This window comes from Sapajus apella, unplaced genomic scaffold (assembly GCF_009761245.1).
Source record: "Sapajus apella isolate SASKATOON/1434 unplaced genomic scaffold, GSC_monkey_1.0 scaffold55, whole genome shotgun sequence".
Taxonomy (NCBI): Eukaryota; Metazoa; Chordata; class Mammalia; order Primates; family Cebidae; genus Sapajus; species Sapajus apella.
In genome coordinates this window covers 9,257,032-9,272,263 of record NW_022436995.1, presented here as the reverse complement: position 1 = coordinate 9,272,263, position 15,232 = coordinate 9,257,032, and the positions used below count along the sequence as shown (strand labels likewise).

General features: G+C 54.5%; 1 protein-coding gene across 1 annotated transcript in view; it reads left to right on the top strand.

Moving 5' to 3' along the window:
- ITGA11 (integrin subunit alpha 11) overlaps positions 1–15,232 on the top strand; it is a 141,292-nt gene that overhangs the window by 105,546 nt on the left and 20,514 nt on the right. Inside the window, exons 12-18 of the mRNA XM_032244623.1 lie at positions 1,961–2,109; positions 5,716–5,856; positions 6,133–6,336; positions 7,388–7,518; positions 10,380–10,546; positions 11,849–11,991; positions 13,315–13,425. Of these exons, the coding sequence (XP_032100514.1) occupies positions 1,961–2,109; positions 5,716–5,856; positions 6,133–6,336; positions 7,388–7,518; positions 10,380–10,546; positions 11,849–11,991; positions 13,315–13,425 (1,046 nt within the window). The remainder of the gene's footprint in view (positions 1–1,960; positions 2,110–5,715; positions 5,857–6,132; positions 6,337–7,387; positions 7,519–10,379; positions 10,547–11,848; positions 11,992–13,314; positions 13,426–15,232) is intronic.

The window sequence follows — 15,232 nt, the reverse complement described above, 5'->3', positions numbered from 1 at the left end:
ATGGGAGGGTTATTTCAGGACCCAAGAAGTAGAAGAGCGTGGCTGGTGCAGGCGGAGAAGTGGGAACATGGAGGAGAGGGCAGGTTAGCCTCGAATGCCAGGTTAAGTGCTTTGATATTTTTCAAGCTGACAGTAGGGAGCTATTGAATGTATCTGAGTGAGAGCACAGCAGGATGACTGTCCCCCTGGCCCAGCAGAGCCACCCTGCTTTGCTTCCCAGAAGACCCTGGAGGGGTGGCGCTTGGCTGAAGGACATTCATGAGGCCCAGCTGTCATGCCTTAGCCAGTCACTGCCTTGGGTGGGGGTCTTGAGGAAGTGCCTTTTCTCTTCCTCCTCCTCCCTCTCAGAGTCATCCAGTGAGAGCAGTGTCTGTGTTCTCTGCTGGGGCGGAGAGGCCTGCTGGAAGATTCCTCCCATGTCCCAAGGGAGAGGAGCACTACATGGGAAGGAGACTGGGAGGCCAGCCCCAGCCTCCACTGGGGGTGCAATACAGATTTCGGGCCACATCCCTTCCCTTTCGTCAGGCCTTCAAGGAGGCTGGCCCAGCCTCAGAATGGCCCTTCCTGCTGGCCAGAGAGTTGCCTGGGAACCAAAGACACCACCCACAGACAGCTGGAAGGCAGGAAGCTCTGTGAACTTTGAGAGCTGGCCCACGCCTGCCCCTAGGATACTTGGACCCCAACTTCATGTCAGTGCCCTCCTTCCAAAGCCCAAAAGCCCAAGGCTCGCTGAGAACATTGTCAGTCGTGCCACAGAGGGCTTAGCTTGGAAGAAACCTGTGCTCCACACCATGGGCTAAGCCCACCCACCTGTATATTTATAGTTTGGCCATGTTAGCCACCCCTATGTGAGGTCTTGGTCTTATGAACCTGTCAAGCCTCATTCCCCAAAGTGCACCCTCAAGAGTAAAAACTGTTGTGTCTGGAGCCAGAGCGGCTCACCCCCAGCACGGAGCCAGCTCACCTGTACACGCTGTAGCCCCTCGGAAGCAGCCAGTGGGACCCAAGTGACAGGGTTACACACACATGCATATATGTGCATACACACACTCACACGTACACTGCAGGAGACATCTGTTCCCCAGAAACAGCCCAGGAACTGTCACCAAGGCCCAACACCCATCTCAAATCTGGAATCCAAGGTTGTCTGGCAGAAAGTGGGATTCTGGGATGCCACCGGCTTTGCACACCTGCTGGAGCCCACTTTCAGGAGAGCTGCCTGAGAAGCTGCACATTTGCTTCCTGGGTACTGGGTGGGCGACTTGAGAATCACAGCGATCAGTTACAGCCACGCCAGGAGCAGGGACCAGCAGCCTTTCCAAACAGCCCCTGGGGTTCCATTTTCTCTTTGGCATGCTGTATGTCTGGGACTCACAGGAGCTTCCTCCTTTGAGTCTGCAAAGCTTTGGAGCTTCAAGAACCCCTGAGACCCCATGTAAATATCTGAAGCTGATCAATTCCTTCCACTTCCACGGCTAACATGCTCTAGTCCTCAGTGAGCCACTTAGCAGGCATTTGTGGTAATAAAGAGGATCCTGGTTAGTTCCCAAGGGTGTAGATTGGTGAGGAACAAAAACAAAGTCTGCCCAATATCAAATGAAGTGAGGCTAGAGTCTGCTCTGCTAGCTGCTGCCCTCTGCCATGCTCATGAGCAGGTGAAGGAGGGATGTATGCATTTCAAGTTAGTGATCTCTTTTAGCAGCCCCACCTGGCTCCCTTTATTTTCTCCAGCAAGGGCTGGGGTGCAGTGAGTCCTCCCCACCCTCCAAACCCATCTCCTAGGCCTTGCCTGGCAGCTTCCCCTAGGAATTACAGCCCTGCATGACTGAATCTGCTTAGCTGGCTCTGAACCTACCCCATCCCTGGTACATCCTCTGGCATGGCCAAGTCACGCACCGGGCCCGAGCAAGGCCTGCTGAGGACGTGGTGCCAAAGATCAGCCTGTTTCCTCCTGTGGCAGGGTACACAGTCACATCGGTCGTGTCCTCCAGGCAGGGGCGGGTGTACGTGGCTGGAGCCCCCCGGTTCAACCACACGGGCAAAGTCATCCTGTTCACCATGCACAGCAACCGGAGCCTCACCATCCACCAGGCTCTGCGGGGCCAGCAGGTAATGAAGGGGGAGCTGGGGCAGGGACGGATGGAAGAGGAGGAGGGTCAGACAAATGGAGGGCAGTGAATACAGGCGTGCCTGGGTCACTGGGGGCCCCGAAGGGCAGTCATATTCCTCCAGCCATTGTCATGCTGTCGGGAGTGGCAGGAGTGTGCATCCACCCACAGAGGCCCCATGGGTCCTCCAGGATGCCAGCTCCTTCCCTTTTCCTGGAAGGGAAGCAATGCAAAATGGGAAGGCTGCCAATGGCACTGCCCTGCAGGAAGGCGGTTGGCAGCCAGACTGTGCACTGAGAGTCCCATGTTGGACAGTGATGGCTGCACATTGGAAAGCTATGATAAGAGTCACTGGTGGTGAAAACAGGGCTCCAATCCAAGTCACTTCCATCGCAGAGGGAAGCTGGGGTCCTGGGAAGCAGTGTGGCTTTTCCAGGGTTCTACGGCAAATTCTTGACTGGGTCAAGCCAAAAACCCTCTTGGTGGTGCTGCCTGCATTATGCCACCTCCTGAGCCCCATGAACCCCAAAACCAGGCCTGGGCTCCTCCTGAGCCCCACCAAGCCCAAAACCGGGCCTGGGCTCCCCCTGAGCCCCACCAAGCCCAAAACCAGGCCTGGGCTCCTCCTGGCCCCCAACAACCCCAAAACCAGGCCTGGGCTCCTCCTGGCCCCCAACAACCCCAAAACCAGGCCTGGGCTCCTCCTGGCCCCCGACAACCCCAAAACCACACCTGGGCTCCTCCTGGCCCCCACGAACCCCAAAACCAGGCCTGGGCTCCTCCTGACCGGCAGCATCCGTGCTCTCTCTAGGCCGGAGCTGAGCGCTGTCCAAGCCCTTCTATGTTGTCTCCAGGTCCCCATCGGCTCTCCTGAGCCTGAGAACAGCCCTGTCTCCTGCATCTCTGACTGCCCTTGGCCTGTCACCGTGAGAACTCGCTCCTCGCTGAGTCTAACCTAAATCCCTCTAGCTGCAGAGCGCCACCCTCCTGCCATTCCTCCCCGTCTCTTAGACTTGGGCCATCCCGGGCAGCTCAGCTCTCACCCTCCACCCTGCCCGCCCACACTCACCCAGGGCCAGCTCTTTTGGGAATCGAGGGCTAGACCTGGAGAGCTGGAGGGAATTTGCTGATGAATTTATGACATTTTTCCTGCCCAGTTCCGCCTCCAACATCCGAACGAGAAACCGCAGTGCTGAAGGCAGCTAAATTAAGTGGATTCCAAATCGCGGTGACCCACATAGCTGAGGCCACATATTTAGACAAATTCTCCCTCCCCCTCCCTCGCTCGCTCGCTGTCTGCTTCTTAGTTACTTTATGTAGGCACATGGCTTCCCTGTCACTCCCGTGACTGTTATTTCCCTTTCCTCTACATTTTTATCTTTCTCCTCAGTTAAAAGCTTTTAATGCTTGAGAATAGATTTCTTCTGAAAACACACCAAGCCAGAGATGGGCGGGGGAGGCAGAGTCATGGGCCAGGGTGTCAGACAGACCCCAATTCCAGCCAGCTTGGCGGTGACCAGGTGACCAGCCTTCTGACCCTGGCAAGCAGCTCCCATTCTCTGAGTTTTGGCTCCTTCCCTGTAAAATGAGGATGACCCTCTCTCCTAGCAGCGTGGGGCTCACATGACCTAACCAAAGGCCATAAACCATCCCACACGGGGCCTGTCCATGAACAGGACACCTTCCCCTTTCCTAAGCAACCCAGTGATCCAATAAGCATTCATTAAGCACCTTCTGTGTGCCAGGCACAGTACCCTGGCTGAGAGGGAACGCAGCAGGCTCAGTGCCCACCCTCATGGGCTCCTAGCGGAGGGAACGGGGGCTGGTGGGAGGACTGTGGAGCAGAGGGCATAGAAAAGGGGCAGGGAGCAGAAAGGAGAAGGTCAAGGACAGTCTCTAGCAGGAAGTGACACTTCAGCTGAGACCTGAGGGATAGCAGGGGATGATCTGGGGAGGACGCATGCAAGAGAAAAGCTTGCGCAGAGGGAAGCCTGGAAGCTGGCCAGGGCCTGGGGCTTTTGGAGAAGAGAAGTAACTCGGTTGGGCAGGAGCCAGGAGCACTGCATTGGGAGCTGGGGCTTGGGGAGACAGAGGAACTTCCACCTGGGGAAGAAGCAGTGGGCAGCAGCTGGTGAATTGGCATGCACCAGGTAGGACTTGCTGGCAGGTTTGCAGGTGGGAGAGGTGGAAGGCGGAGTCAGGGTTTCTGGGTTTCTGATGGGGGGGTGAGTAGTGCCCTCACTGAAGTGGGGAGGACTGCACCCCAAGCAGAAGGGGAGCACAGCAAGTGCTCAGGCACTGAAAGAAACCATCATTCACCAGCCGCGATGCTAATGCCAGAATGATTTAGAACATCAAAAATTAAAAAACAGTGCCTCACACCTGTAATCCCAGCACTTTGAGAGGCTGAGGTGAGAGAATCACTTGAGCAGAGGAGTTCCAGCCTAGGCAACATAGCGAGACCCCATCTCTACAAATAATTTTTTTAAATAGCCAGGCATGGTGGCGAGTGCCTGTGGTCCCAGCCACTCAGGAGGCTGAGGTGGGAGGACCGCTTGAACCCAGGAGTTCGAGGCTGCAATGAGCCAAGATCGCACCATTGCACTCCAGCCTGGGTGATAGAGCAAAACTTTGTCTCAAAGGAAAAAAAAAGTAAAACTAACTGTCCAGCAATCATTGATTAAATACATTATGGGCCAGGTGCAGTGGCTCGTGCCTGTAATCCCAGCACTTTGAGAGGCCAAGGCCGGCGGATCTCAAAGTCAAGAGATCAAGGGCGTCCTGGCCAACATGGTGAAACCGTGTCTCTACTAAAAATATAAAAATTAGCCAGGCATGGTGGCAGGCACCTGTAGTCCCAGCTACTTGGAAGGCTGAGGCAGGAGAATCATTTGAACCCAGGAGGCAGAAGTTGCAGTGAGCTGAGATCGCACCACTGCACTCCAGTCTGGTGACAGAGTGAGACTCCGTCTCAAAAAAAAAACAAAAAAAATTTATTATGATACAAGCATATTTTGGAGCACTGTGGAATCACCAGTGATCATGTTGTAGACAAAAATATAACACATCATAGAAAAATGTTTGTGATATATTGTTTTATTTAAAAATCAGTATATAAACCATATTGGCATTATTACCCCAATTTGTAAAAATAAAAACATATGTACACACATGTACAAACAGGCAACATGCCTTGGGGGAAAAAAAACTAGAAGACAATCCACAAAAACATTCATGGTAGTTATATTTGGATGTCGGGACTGTGGGTAACTTTTGTTTTCTTCTTCATACTTTTAAACATTTTCCTTATTTTTTGTCATTATATCACTTTACACACAAGATAAATGGTCACCGATAAAATTAAACAATAGAAAGAAGAGTGGGGAGGGGATGATGACAGAAGGAAAAGAGGAAAGAGGAGAAGGGCGAACAGAACAGGCAAGTCGGCCCCAGGGAGAGGACAGGGAGCGCCTGAGAAGAGGGGACCCGTTTGTTCAAGGAGAATTCTGAGTCACAGGGTGGCCTTGGCTTCCCTCTGCTGGCCCGGCAAGGGCTCTGGGCTGAGCCAGCTGGCAGCCAGCCCGCTCCTCTCCCCGTCACCGCGCAGATAGGCTCTTACTTCGGGAGTGAGATCACCTCGGTGGACATCAACGGCGACGGCGTGACTGATGTCCTGCTCGTGGGCGCACCCATGTACTTCAGCGAGGGCCGCGAACGAGGCAAGGTGTACGTCTATGAGCTCAGACAGGTAAGGCTGGGCGGGGGCTGGGCAGCTTCTCGGGGACCCCCAACCTCTGCTTGGACTTGGGGAGCCACGAGGGAAATGGGTTACCAGCAAGGCCAGTGCTGGAGCCCGGCCTGGGAAGAATCGGAGCCTCCTCCATGGCTGGGCTCCTGTACCGGAGACGGGGGTTCTGGGGGAACGCAGTAGGGAGAGGGTGCCGGGGCACCTGCAGAGGGAAGGAGGAGCCTCAGGAACTTTCCCCAAGGCCTCCCCAGCCTTTTTCTGCGCCTGGTTTTGCAGAACCGGTTTGTTTATAACGGGACGCTGAAGGATTCGCACAGTTACCAGAATGCCCGATTTGGGTCCTCCATCGCCTCGGTGCGAGACCTCAACCAGGATTCCTTCGATGACGTGGTGGTGGGAGCCCCCCTAGAGGACAACCACGCGGGGGCCATCTACATCTTCCACGGCTTCCGGGGCAGCATCCTGAAGACGCCAAAGCAGGTCAGGCTCCCCCCACCCCCGGCGAAGCGGGCAGAGCAAACGGGACTGCAGGAGACCCAGGAGCTTCTGGGCCTCATCTGGTTCGGGATTTTCTTCCGCGCCCTCTCACGGGAACGGATTCCAGTCTATCCCGGCCATGCTTCCCCTAAGCGGAAATTTTGAAAAGGGCACATTTGGGCGGGGCGCCGTGGCTCACGCCTGTAATCCCAGCACTTTGGGAGGCCGAGGCGGGTGGATCACGAGGTCAAGAGATCGAGACCATCCTGGTCAACATGGTGAAACCCCGTCTCTACTAAAGCTGCAAAAAATTAGCTGGGCATGGTGGCGCGTGTCTGTAATCCCAGCTACTCAGGAGGCTGAGGCAGGAGAATTGCCTGAACCCAGGAGGCGGAGGTTGCGGTGAGCCGAGATGGCTCCATTGCACTCCAGCCTGGGAAAAAAGAGCAAAACCCCGTCTCAAAAAAAAAAAAAAAAAAAGGAGGGGACACATTTTACCTTTAGGATCCTCCCGTCACCCACTTTGGCACCCTCTTCCTGCTTGCCTTTATCCCCCGGCAATAACAAACAACAGGTCCCTGGCACCTGACCCTCACTCCCCACCAACACACATGCACGCAAATGCCTACCAGCGGAGAATCCCTTCTGGGCTCGCCCTTCTCTGGAATTGCTTCATGCTAGAAACTGTGCTCATCTCAAAACCCACCCATCTGAGGTCCCACCACCGAGGATCATCCTTTTGCGTTTGCACACGCTGTTTATAAGAGAGCCTCACAAAGAGACCAGCGTGAGAGACTTGGATGGGCCGTCTGCCAAGTCACATGTATTCACACTTAATAGGGAGCTCTTTTAAGACACAATATCTTAATCCAAACGAATGACTTGAATGGTAGGAATTTCAGGTGCCAGGACAGGCCAGGAGAGGAGATTGCTTCGGGTTGGGGAAGCTTCTTGGTGGTTTCAAACAGGCTCCTGACTGCTCCTGCCGCTCAGGGCTACCTGCCCCCACACCCACAGCATGCATGCCCTCCCCCTCTCTTCCCACTCCCTGCAGAGAATCACTGCCTCAGAGCTGGCTACCGGCCTCCAGTATTTTGGCTGCAGCATCCACGGGCAACTGGACCTCAATGAGGATGGGCTCATCGACCTGGCAGTGGGCGCCCTTGGCAACGCTGTGATTCTGTGGTTGGTTCCCCCACTGATCCCGCCTCCTGGGCTCTTCTGAAGGTCATGATGAATGCGGGGGTTGAAGACAGGCTTCAGGATCTTTGTCCCTTGACTTGAACCACCCTCAGCTAGACAGCTAGACTCACCCTGTTCTTAGCGCATCTTGCTTACACATTTTCTTTTCGTGAAATCAGTGTAAATTCAATATAAATTGAAGTCCTGTCCAAAAGCCCCCACTCTTAAAATTTGTCCTAAAAGTTCTGGCTACTGAGGCGCGTCTTTCCGCTTCAACTTTTCAATCTCTAACACTGTCAGGAGCCAGCTGAGCATATTTTCACCAGCTGGGAGGGCCTTCCATCTCCCCTGGCGTGGAGGAATGTTTAGTGCAGAGATTTCTTTCTTCCAAAGCCCTCTGACTTCTTGTTTCCCTTCTTCAGGGGCTCATTTTCATGCTTCCTAAACACCCATTTATTTTACCATATGTTGGCTACTTTTTGAGCCAAAAAACCTTGAGTATTTTTTCAAATATGTTGACATTTTTATCATAAATACAATAACATAAAGAACATTTATAAAATAAGGGAAAAAAAATCACTCGGCCTGCCATCACCTTGCCAATGCCACTATTAACGTTGTGGCGTATCTCCTCCCTGTCCTTTTTCCCCCTACTTATGATTTTATACAAATGCAATCATATTTGCCCTATAACTTTAAAAAGGCATTGAACAGAGATCTATAACTTCACAGGGAGCATACAGGAAAGGCTAGGCTCCTGTTCACAAGACTACTACAACCTCAAGGGGGAGATGTCTTCCTCCAGGTTCTCTAGAAAACAGAACCTGAGGCAAAAGCCTCTGTGAATGCCGTGGAAGTGGGGTGAAGCTGGAAGGGAGCACAGTTGGCAAGCGGGCCAGCCTGGCTTCGCCACGCGTGCTGCTCTTTGCTTAGCACCTCAGCATTCCCAATGTGGCATAAAACAGCCCATTGTAGGGGAAGAAGGGGAAGCAGCAGACTTGTGGCTCCTTCAGATCCCTCACTTGTCATGGTCAGAGCATCTGCTACCCCACACTCCTGGTGATGTCACCTGGCCTTCTAGGCAGCACTGGGAAGCCAGGGCCAGGGCAGGTGCAGCCCAGCCAGTGCCCAGGAGCATGGCCTGTCTCTCTTCAAAGGCCTGTGCCACGTCTGGTGGCCCTTAGGTCCTTGATGGTCGTGGTGGTGGTGGCAGCAACAGCAGCCTGGGCTTGCAAGGCATGGTAAAGGTGTTCACTGTGTTGGTTCCAGTCAAGAAAGCAAGGCAAATCACCAAGGCCCGGGGAGGCGGGTATGCAGAACATAGCAGGTCTTTAAAGTAACACATGAACACCGGCTGGGCGCGGTGGCTCATGCCTGTCATCCCAGCACTTTGGGAGGCTGAGGCAGGCGAATCACCTGAGGTCAGGAGTTCAAGACCAGCCTGACCAACACGGAGAAAATCCATCTCTACTAAAAAACACAAAATTAGCTGGGCATGGCGGCGCATGCCTGTAATCCTAGCTACTCGGGAGGCTGAGGCAGGAGAATCACTTGAACATGGGAGGCAGAGATTGCAATGAGCCGAGACTGTGTCATTGCACTCCAGCCTGGGCAACAAGAGCAAAACCCCAGAAGCAAGATACACATATGCACACACACACACTCCAGGAGAATCAGTTTCACAGAAATAACTGGATCCAGCTCTAACTTTTGAAGTCTACACCTGTATGCTCCCTGAATAGTGATGAAACTGTGGGCCACAGCCCTCTGGGAAGACTTGATGGTCAAGCCCCATAGTTCTCAAACATGACTGCCCTAGATCACCAGGGGAGCTTTTAAAATGTCATTGCCCAGGCTTTGCCCAGACCAATTAAAGCAAAATTCTGTGGAGGGACCCGGGCAGCAGTAATTTTTTTAAAACTCCCCAAGTGATTCCAACGGGCTGCCAAGTTTGAGAACTTCAGACGTAACGTACTGTGCTGACACAGCATTCCACACTGTCAAAGGACATTCTCACCTCCACTGATCCTCACAATCCCTCATCACAGAGATCATGTGACCTGCCAAGGTCTAGCGAGGAACTGGTGGAACCCAGACTCAAATCCAACCTTTCACTCTTCAGCGCAGAGGCGCTGTCCCCCTTGATGCTAAGAACAGAGAATCAGCACAGATCATCTAAGCCACTCTGCTCGTGATTCTTTGTATATACATTCATGGTTGGGAGAGACGACAGATTCCTAATTACATTTGACTTAGACGGATGTAAGGGTAAATTTGTATTTCCTTGGTTACCTGGATGGGGTAGTGTGGGGGTGGACGGTGCTGGCTGCACGCTGGAGTCACCTGGGGAGCGTTAACACCTCCCTCTTTCAAAGTGTGGTCCATGGAAGTTAGCATCACCTGGGAGCTTGTTAGAAATGCAAAATCTGTGCCAAGCTATTGGATCAGAATCTGCATTTTAACACGATCCCCAGGGGGCGTGCAAACGTATGAAAATTTCAGAGGTAATGCTTTGAAACCTGCTAAGGCCTGATTCTGATGTGATTTTGCCTAGAGCATAGCTGAGGCACCAGGATTTTTTTAAGCTCTTCAGATGACTCAGATATGCATCCAGGGTGGGGAACCACTGCTATAAAAGGCGATGAGGGGCAAGGGAAGTCAGCAGGGGCTGCACGGAGGGACCGTGAGGTGGCTGAGCCCCTCATCCCCTGTGCTCACTCTTGCCCATCCTTTGACATCTGAAGCCCCCTCCATCCTCCACCTCACGGCCTCCAGTGGCTTTGCAGATCCTGTCCTTCCCCACAGTCACAGCAGGGCAGCTTGAGTCCCTGCCCCACCCCAGCTCACCGGCACTTCTTCTCCAGGTCCCGCCCTGTGGTTCAGATCAATGCCAGCCTCCACTTTGAGCCCTCCAAGATCAACATCTTCCACAGGGACTGCAAGCGAAGTGGCAGGGATGCCACCTGCCTGGCCGCCTTCCTCTGCTTCACGCCCATCTTCCTGGCACCCCATTTCCAAACGACAACTGTTGGTAAAGCAGGCCCCTCCTTTCTCCCCATCCCCCAGCTCCAGCCTCCCCCCTGCACCTTGCTCTGTTTCAAAGCCTGGGCTTCTCCCAAAATGGGCGCTAAGTGCCAGGTCGCCCTACAGGCACTTTGGGTGACTGCTGGATCCCATCTGGTGCTGCAATTCCAAAGGACAAAGAGGGGACGTCATGCCAGAGTGAGGGTGGCAGTGAGCCGGGGTGATAATGACAGAGAGGATGGGAGAAGAAGGACACAGTCTGGGCACAGAGTTTGGATCAGAACACAGGGCTGATGGCAGTGGAGCAAAATGGGTACGGAAGCCCAGAAGCCCTCCTGGACGCAGGGGAAGAGGTAGACCCAGGAGTCTGCAGAGGGGCTGCGGGAAACCAGAGGCCAGGCCACTGAGACCCCAGCAGCAGGGAGCCCCACTCAGAAGTGGATGTGAGCCCCCAGCAGGGCAGTTTCCTTCTGAGGGTCCATCACTTCCAGCTAAGTATTGAATCAGACACCTGCTCATGCCAGCCCCGGGCCCAGGTGGTCTCAAGAAGTGAACTGCAGGTGCCAGGACTACTGCCCTGGCACAGGAGTGGGGGCTCAGGGAGTGTCTCAACCAAGCAGCAGGATCACACAAAGAAGAGAACAAAGGGAAAATGAGAACAAAGGCGAGCCTGGGGGCTGTGCCCCTCTCTTTCAACATCCCTCCCTGAGAGGAGACAGATAGGAGGGCCTGGGGCCGGCCGGGAGCAGCCTGCGGGCGGCTGGGGTGCAGGAGAAGGGACTGAGCCTTTCCTGGAATTGGCAAAACCTAATGGAAGGGGAGGAGGCTGCAGGCTTTATGCCCCAGAGTGGAGTCAAAGGTTTGAGGATCCATCAGGAAGGGGCTGGCCAGCCCTCCTTGGTGTGAGAGGAAGCACCCAGCAAAGGCTCTGACCAGCCCTAAGGGGGATCCCAGCGCCCAGGGAGAGAAAGGGAAGGTGGAGGGAGAGGCAGAGGGGGGTGTTGACGCAGCAGGGGGACCGCCCTGGCCCACATCCTGTCTCCCCTCGTCTGCGGTGTTCACTTTCCCTCCATTTCTTCCTCTTGCTTGTTCTCCACCCTCAGCCTCCCCCTTTTCTTTGGTTCCTTCCTTTCCCTTCCTCATGCAATCATTTGTTCTCCATGTGGGAGTTTCCCACCCACCCTGGGCCTTGTGAGAAGAGAGGAACAGCTGTCCCCTGGCCAGCCTAGGGGGCTTCCTGGAGGAGGCAGACAGTCTTGGGTATGCATGTGGCTCTGCCTCTGTGGTCTTGCCCTCTCCCCTCCTGCAGGCATCAGATACAACGCCACCATGGACGAGAGGCGGTATACACCGAGGGCCCACCTGGACGAGGGCGGGGACCAATTCACCAACAGGGCCGTTCTGCTCTCCTCCGGCCAGGAGCTCTGTGAGCGGATCAACTTCCATGTCCTGGTGAGCTGGCAGCCACACCCGCAGAGCCCAAGCTCCTACAGGAAGGAGCACCTGCCGAGGGAGAGGCAGAGAGTCCACCTCGTGACTGGCTGGTTCTGAGCCCCCAGCAGACCTCAGGAAGCCAGTCGGGGACAGTGTCCCTGACCTTGGCCATCCCACATCCCCATCCCCTCAGATGCCAACAGGAGGAAGGTGGGCCCAGTAGGTCCAGCAGAGAAAACTGGGAGCAGCTGGTGGGGGGCACGGCCCCAAAGGAAGGGATAAGCAGGCAGCAGCTAACAATGAAGGCCAGGTCCAGAAGGCAGTGGCATGTATAAAATGAGAAGAGAGACTGAGAGGAGCGCCACTGATGTCACGAGCAGGGTAGTGGCCTGGTGCCCCATTTTCTAGCTAAGGAAGAGGATGAGAGGTTTACGTCTATCCAGAGATACCAAATGCCCAGCTCACAGCTCCAGCCTCAGAGACACAAGCAGGGGCACTCGAAACCCACCTGGCCCCAGGAGTTCAATGGCCAGAGGTCAGAGACGTGAGCAGGTGTGAGAAGGCGCATGCCTGCTAAGGGGCCTCCCACACATCCACACCAGCAGCGTCCTCATCCCTCCCCCCAGACTTGGAAATGCACATGTTCTGACTCAGTGGGAGTGCGGCCAGCGCCCCGTGTTTTAACAGGCTTCCAGGGGACCCTGATGCCAGCTCAGGTTTGAGAGCCACCGCCTTTATAAAATCAGGGACTGCAGGTTCCAGGGGGGACTTTTTAGGCAGCTCTAAGCAACCCCTTTACTTACCATCTGTGCTCAGAACCAGCCTGAGTGCCTCTGCCTTGCTCATGAGTTTGTTCATTCACCAATTCCACATGCTGAAGCCCTTACCACAGTGCTGGGGCCCTGCTGGGAGGCCCCAGGCCTCTTCCCGGCTTGGGAGGGAAGTGACACACAGTCAGACAGTTCAAAAGCCAGGTGAGCAGCGGGAGTAACTGGTCTGAACAGAGTGGTGGGTGGCGTAGGAGGCGGGCTGGCGCTGCCAGGCATCCTGGAGGCCGAGGTATCGGGGCAATGGGAGCCCGGCCCTGAAGGATGCCCAGGAGCTTGGCGAAACGGCCGGGCAGCTGGGCTGGCATGAGCAGGGCTTGGAGCTCCTTTCATAGAGGCACACACTTCCCACAACAGACCCGCCAGGAACCTCCATCCACCCGCAGACTCATCCTGAGGGGACAGGGCAGCTGCCCTGCCACCTTAGCAAGGTGGCAGTCTACATCAGCATCCATGGTCCTGGCCCAGAAAGTAATGTCTCCTCCCTCACCCTTGCCCTCCTCTCCACCCCCAGGACACTGCTGACTACGTGAAGCCAGTGGCCTTCTCAGTGGAATATTCCCTGGAGGACCCTGACCACGGCCCCATGCTGGACGACGGCTGGCCCACCACTCTCAGAGTCTCGGTACATGTCGGTACAGGGCACGCCCCTCGGGCACGAACCCCACCCCCACCCCACCTCCTCCCTAAAGCCCAGCCTGATGTGTGGAATTGGCCTGAGTGTGCCGGGCACAGAGGACACCATCCCTCCCCTCACCTTCCTACCTCCTGTCCCGGCAAACTCGCAATGTGGCTGGCTCCTTCCCTCCTCCCTCGAGGCCTGTGCTGAGTATTAGCAGATTGGTTCCTCGAGGGCAAGGCCCAGGCCTTCTCCTGTTCAAGGTTCCCCATATCCCCAGCACAGGGGAGCAAGGGGTGAGCTGTGGAGAAATATAGTGAACCACTGGATGAGAAGGGACCTGAGATCTTAATCACCCACCTCCCTCCTCGACAGATGAGGACAGTGGAGACCAGAGAGAGACAGCCACTCAGAGCTGGGGTTCTGCTTGTTGGATGACTAACTTATTCGCAGAGTGACTGAATATTCCAAAAAGAAGTGGCCCCATCCCTCAACCACACTGTCTAATCCCTGGCTCTAGAGGCATCCAAAATGTTTGGCATCTAACATTCAGATGCTCTCTGCAGCTGCAACTCCATGTAAATCCCACTCAAGGAAAATGTCAGGCAATGTTCAATTCTGCTGCTGTGCTGTGAGAGCAGGCGAAGTTGTAAAATGGAAGAGCTAATGCCTGAACCTTGAGGATTTAGAAAAACAACTTGTGAACACACCATGGCACTCTTAAGCCATTCTGTGAGGTCCAGTCACTGAGTAATGTCTGTATGAGTGCCAGAATCTGGCCAGGAAGCAGTTTCAGAATGACTCAGGTTCTTACCTGCATTTCTTCAACACCAGAAAAGGACTGTACAGTCCACAGCAATGCCCCTGAAAGCCTCCCCTTCTCTCCTTGCCACTCATCATCCCCCACAGCCCCCGCCAAACCCCTGTCCTGACAGCTCCCCCTTTTCTCCTAAGTCTGCAGCCCCGGGCTGGCAATGCTGGATTCCTCATTAGTGAGCCAGGAGAAGGGGAAAGCTGGGTGCACTAAGTCATTTTGGTCCTCCCACAGTAATTACAAAGTCACTATGGCGAATGAATGAGTACATGGCACTCATCCCACAAGCATGCTGAAGCCCACAGTGCAGATTAACACACAGGGTAATCCCTGCTCTCACACCGATGAGCAGCCCAGGCCAGGCGAGAGGCAGCATACAATCAGAGGATGAACTAAGTCCCTTTCCCACCACTCTGAGTCTCAGTACATCTCAGTACAGCTCTATGGTGACCCCTGGATATGGCTCTGCTGGTTGCCATGGCAGCTGGCCTGCTTCTAGCTGCAGATGCACCATGCGGTGGGGAGCCGAGGGGTGTGATGGGTAGAACCATGCCTAAAGCAAGAGCCCGTGGATCTCAGTGAGGGCCGGAGAGCTCTCCTTCAAGAAAAGTTAATGAATTTAAGATACACATGACTTTGTGACACCTGTTTCCTTGCCCCTGGTTTGGGCTGTGTCTTGATAGTCACAGTTACTGCCCCTCAGCTCCAGGCTTGACTGTCCAGCTGCCTGCTGAGGTCCTTGCCCCGGGTGGGCCACAGGCACTTAGAACTCAACGTGCCCCCACACTGAACTTCTCCACTTAATCCCTGCCTTTTTTTTTTTTTTTGATGGAGTATCGCTCTGTTGTCCAGCTGGAGTGCAATGGCACGATCTCAGCTTACTGCAACCTACGCCTCCCAGGTTCAAACGATTCTCCTGCCTCAGCCTCCCGATTAGCTGGGATTATCAGTGCGCACCACTACCACACCCAATTAATTTTTGTATTTTTAGTAAAGACA